The following is a 5847-nucleotide window of genomic DNA, read 5'->3' as shown; positions in this document are numbered from 1 at the left end:
AATGTATAGATTTTCCTAAATATATATAGTAAAATCTAAATACATGCATAACTACTGGTTAACCAGCCACATACCGTATTCTTGTTTGGGTGCAGTCGCACCATGCCCATCTCGTGTGACACACACACCCTGTTACCAGGGTATGTGTAACCCGTTACAACTTTGGTGACCTATCTCCGGCATCCTTGATTTGGATCCTATGGGTATAAAACCAGGTACTTCCCGGTCCCAGGCCAAGCTACAAACCACTTGAGCCAGGATTGGCTCTGTATAGCCGGATCAGATATGATGAGAAACGACACCCCTTTATAGGAGTCGTGTAAGCCATGCCAAGCACGTGCTGTAGGGTTTTATTCATTACACTCTAACCCGACTCTACCCGGCCCGGGGATTGAACCCTGGACCTCCCGGTCCTGAAGTGAGCGGCGTACCACTGCACCACAGGATCGGATAGCCGGATCAGAGCGAGCAAATTATGCTGTCGCCGGGTATGGAAAATGATAAGGCATGCGACTGTTGTGAATAGAAGAATCTGTCTCTGATGTTATTAGGGAAGACATCCTTGTCATGATGCGACGAACCTAACATTAGCTAAGTACCTATCATGCATTTCTCTCGTGATTGATGACCAGAGTCGCAAGACGATTGTGGTACTGTTAGTCTCGACGGAGAATATGGGATCATAAATGCACCATAAATCAGACCGTACCCAACGAGTACTTAGTACGAGTACTGGTGTGAAGCGACTATTCTTAATCAATTTTACATTTTTTCTGTTTTTGGTGAACAAGCACAAGAACAACATGGTTGGTTGCGCATTGCTCAGTGCTCTCAAACTAGGCAACAGATTCTGTTAATTGCTCATGCGAGACAGTGATTTTTCTTTATAGTATTAAGTACTCGAATGGTAATATCTGAAAGTGGCTATTTATGCTAACAGGGAATTGTTTGATATATCATAGCTTAGTAATACAGCATTAAGGCCACAACTAGCGTACGCACAAATCAATTTCGACGATAGATTTGTCCACATTCGCGCAGAGCACGGGTCTCGGATGTGAACATCCATATTTAACACTCATATGCTGTGCTCAGTTTGATGTCCTTAAACTAAGCTGTTCGTCAACTTAGACAAATGTGCCCTTGTCGCTGGCGAGATTTTTTCTGAGCATGCTTATCTCAGCGCTGATTCTCTAAGCAAACTATGTGCGGCTGTACACGTGGTAAGGGCCCCGAATACTAAATTTTATATGAGATGCACATTTATTTTACTACGTCCTCAATCCTTGTTGAGAGCTATGTAAACTTGTGCAAACAAGGGAGAACTTACGTGCACTGGAGACATTTCAACGAACAAATTTTCTCCACATGCTTAACATACTTGATTGACCTATTGATTCCGCCAAAATGCTGGTAATTTATTGGTATGGGCCTTAATTTTGCTATTCCTGGATAAGACTGTGTAATATTAGCGATGTAGTCAATTTAGACCGTTTGGACAGACCCACCCATTCTGCTGCTATAAGCAAGATGATTTTATATTGATTAGGATTCGCCAATTGCTCATTACACCCTCCCCTGATTTGCCGTGTCTACAGGCCTGAAGGCGGCGATATAATCCCTTGTTACTGGGCGTTTGCCCTCGTTGGTCAGAGAGACTTATTAGGTTTTACTCACCACCATTCCAAACAAACGAGCTTACAGACGCCATTTGACGATCCCACTTGTCTAACCCTTCAGGTACGAGGCGTGCTTTCAAAGAAAAAGTATTACTTTCACACATCCGTTGATGAGGGATTTGGCTTTGAGCCGTTGCGGCGCCTCAAGCTGAACAATTCGTATGTGCAGCCTTAAGACCAGACTCTCAAATGAATTTCGCATCATTTTTGTAGCTCATTGCACCGGCCACGCGAGAGTCGCCCCCTTCACCACTGCTCAATAAACAAGGTGAAGCCAACGGTCATGTGGAAATCCTGTGGGTCGAAGTTTCCGCCAAGGGTATATTCAGCATTTGGTAAATTAGAAGATCTCTCCACACTGAAAGCCCTTATGGATTTGAGGCTCTACATCAGCAAGATTGCCCTGGCACCGTTGACGCCTAGGTTCTGGTGCACCCTAAGTCTCAGGCTCCAGTGAAGATGAGGCAAGATCGCCCGCATCAGCGTCTTTTTCACCTGCAAATGAAGTCGATCTTGTTCTAGTTTGAAAATCTGTCTCTAGCTGAAACAGCTGTCTCAGTGGGACAGGAGGGTCTGTCAACCGCAAGGTTTAAAAGTACATTATCCCACCGCGACGTTTAAGTCGTGCTCTATACTTGCAATGTTAAGCATAAAACGACACTCTCGTTGAATGTCGGATTCACTGAAGCTGACTTGGACAGCTGATGCGCGAAGTGAGATCGATGATCTACGGTCCTTTCACAGGGACGCAGTACCCTACGTATAGTATCAAAAAAGAGCACGATTTTCACTACGATGTACAATTGCAGGCTATCATACTGCATGATTGCATAATTGCGCAGAGATGTAGATAGTATGTTCGCAATAATATAGATGAACCCTGTTGCACCTACCCCATCACGATGAAGACTGGGTTTCGCCCTTATTTTTGAATTTGCACGCAAGTGAATTTAGGAATCTAATGCGCCTTGAAATTCCTTCCTTGTATTCTGATGATTCTGCTTTTCAAATGATAGTCGCTATTGGAACTTTCTTCCATATACACCATCGCATGACTCAGCGATAAGGCATGGTGCTTGCGTCTGGAAAACTTAAAGCCATTCCGATGAGGAGGCCGAGGTGTTCTCTGATAGGACAGTTGTAGCGACTGTCCGAGTTCTGGCCCGGCACCCCCGCTCACGCCCAGTGGCAAACAACCAGGATACTGATAAAAAGACGTGACACACACACCTTCACCCTAGCACAAATGACGCTCTCCGCTTTTTGTTGTCGGTGAAAGATGCTGTGGTCCTATTGCGGACCTCACGACGACATCCAGCCCGTCACAATGAGGTGAACCTGAACCAGGTTGCCAAGCTTATCCATTTACAAGCCTATAATCCCCAGCGACTTTCGGGAATCTCATCACGTCGTGATTACCAATTACATTTTTCTTTGTTGCTCACCACTCTGGGGTGAGGTCCTAATACACTTGCCATGCTCCTCGAGGAAGCAAAATAACTGCTTCAACTCTTTCCACGAGCGCTTTTAAACCCAGCCGGTCATCAACGTACAAAGTTCCGGAGCAGCGACGGTTGGGTCGATCCGAACCCTCCCTATCGACTATAGCTTCGGCAGCTTATGTATGAGAAAGTATGAAAAAAGCATCGTGGTCTCACCGCGTACAGGGTATTATAGATACGCCGCCCCACCTGTAACGGGGCTTCACGTGTACTGGCATGAAGGTTGTGGGTCACACCTGGACTGCCAGCAGTTATACATTTAATTAGGTTTTACTATATAGATAGGAAACCTATAGATTTAGATATAGGCGGCTTTGCCGCAGATAAATCCGAGAATAGCTGTTTACGTTTCAATCGGAAGCTTTAATTAGCCCTGGATTAAGGTTGCAAATACTCTTGGAGTCAGTGGATTGCGATTCGCTACAATCGTACTGGTTCGAAGTGTAGGATGAAGGTCACCGACCTTAACTAAGCTTTTCTAAGCGAAAGAACTACGGCAGCTTTGTAGCATCAGTAAGCAATCTACACCTGAGTCGTTATGACTGACCCTCAGTGAGGAAAAACCTGATGTCTCTGCTTGGCCCTGAGGGCGTGCAACCCATCGCTTCGAAAGGACCTGAAGCGATCAGCGCGCGCCTAGAGGCGTTTTCAAGCTATGAAAATGCTCTACTAGAGCACCTACAGCAGAAGATGTTGGCGTCGACTGCGTTCATGTCGCCACTGTCGACGAAGAATGACTCCCCCCCCGACCCAAGTCGCTCTAGACGCATCAGATTGACGCGGTGACAACGACAACATGGTGAATGTTAAGACCTCTGAGAGCAAGAATGGAGTAAATATTCTGCTCTGGGTGAGAAAGGTCGAGATGGCCACGACGTCCGCCATGCTCCAGACGGAGCAGCAGCTCGTGGCGTTAGCTATATTCAAGCTCGAGGGTCGAGCGTGAGCATGAACACTGACGTGTGGCACTTAGGTCGAAGTGGCGTTTTCCTCCTGAATGGAGCTGAAGGTGCAGCCTTCACTAGTGTTCTCGCCGCCTAACCAAGCATATCGCGTGTGATCGCATTTCCTTGCATCACGACAAGGCAAGAAGGATTTGGTAGACTTTGATCAAGCGTTGCGTACTCCCATTGCCAATATGGCAGCTGACCCTCTTCCCGAGGCGGTCACAGTGACCGTCTTTATGGAGGCCGCACTGGTGTGACCAGAATGGAAGTCATCCGTATGCGCCCATTTTTGTTCGATGAAATCTTGAATGTGGCATTGAATGCCGAAATCAACTTTAAGTCGGCACGATTTGGTTGGAATGCACATTTTAGCAGCTCGTCGAGCGGGCCTGACACGATGGATCTCAGCTATGCTGAAGGCGAGGAGGCAGATCTCCGAGCTGCATTCAAATATCCGACGGTGTTTTGTTTATGGAAGCACCCGTCAAATTCGGATTGGTTACCCCTGCGCGAGGCGCGTCAAAATTTATCGAACCGACGTCCCGCTTTATAACCAGTCTTCTGGGTTGTCGCGGGGAAACGACAACGCCAAGTAGGCGCGGGGCGGCCTACTGCGGAAGAACTGAGTTTTGTTGAGCCAGGCCGAAGTGCTGCGTGCTCGTGAACGAACGCATATGTGAACCGGGGTTGCTGGTCGTGGGAGCGACTGTGAAGGGCCAAGGCATCGAGGGCGAGGCCCCAGTGATGCATGTGGAGTGGCACATTATCCACTGGACGAAGACTGCGGGTCTAGCAGCTCTTCGTCGAATGTTTTTGATAACATCAGGGCTCCGGTGGAGCAGAAAGTGGAGCTAACACATGACGGCGCTGAGTGCGTGTTCACACTGGCCTCGCCGGGACGTACAACCTCTGTGAAGAGGCGACAGCGACGCCGTATGCTAGCTGTAAGACGCCGGCGTCGACCCTGACCCAGGATGTGTCTATCGTAGATGATAGCGCACAGCTATACACCCTCGCCGACGGTATAACGGGGAGAAAGACGGCAACGCCACCCTCGAGGCTAATCCTGCGGTGGATGCTCTTCTTGAGCTTGACGGGATGTCCTTCGAAGCGTTCACCTATGCCTTGAAGGAAGGCGACTTAGCCGAAGTGGTCATTTTACGACCGGAAGAGGAGATCAAACTGTCGTCGCTTCTGGATGAAGCTGTCCTGAAGGATACCAAGAGGTGCTGAACGCACGAAGTGGATCCTCGATCCTGAAGAATACCTCGGATCTGTACTATCCTTTGGTAAAGGAATTTCATGACTTTGTCTCCAACGACCCGCCGCCAATCCTACCTCAAGACCGAGGTGTGCGTAATGAGATCGATCTGATCCCGGAAACCAAATACTGTGTAGCACCCTGTCCAATGAGCAGTGCAACGACATTGTAATTCGCGCTTTCTTGCGAATCACGACGTATGTATGGTGCGTGAGAGTAAGTTTCCCTATTCGACACGCATGTTTGTGTCCGGATGCCTAACGGCAAGTGGCGTATCGTTAATGCTTACAATAAGCTCATTGCTGCCGCCATTCCGACACAGACGCCGATCCTAGGAAAAATACTCTCTAGAACAACATGGTTGGATGTACAAATGCAGTGCACTCGACTTGGTCGATGGGTGTTATCAATTGCTCATGAGAGCGGGTGATATTCCGCTGATAGCGGTGAGTACTCCA

General features: G+C 47.9%; 1 protein-coding gene across 1 annotated transcript; it reads left to right on the top strand.

Moving 5' to 3' along the window:
• Positions 1-1407: 1407 nt before the first annotated feature.
• PHALS_08883 (uncharacterized protein) lies at positions 1408-1854 on the top strand (the record flags this gene model as incomplete). Its single annotated transcript, XM_024724311.1, has 2 exons — positions 1408-1424; positions 1599-1854. 2 exons carry the CDS (start codon positions 1408-1410, stop codon positions 1852-1854), a joined length of 273 nt encoding a protein of 90 aa, XP_024575201.1.
• Positions 1855-5847: the final 3993 nt, after the last annotated feature.

Source organism: Plasmopara halstedii (genome assembly GCF_900000015.1).
Source record: "Plasmopara halstedii genome assembly, contig: Scaffold_323, whole genome shotgun sequence".
In the NCBI taxonomy this organism is placed as follows: domain Eukaryota; phylum Oomycota; class Peronosporomycetes; order Peronosporales; family Peronosporaceae; genus Plasmopara; species Plasmopara halstedii.
The sequence above is the reverse complement of the archived record's forward strand: the minus strand, read 5'-3'. Positions and strand labels throughout refer to the sequence as shown.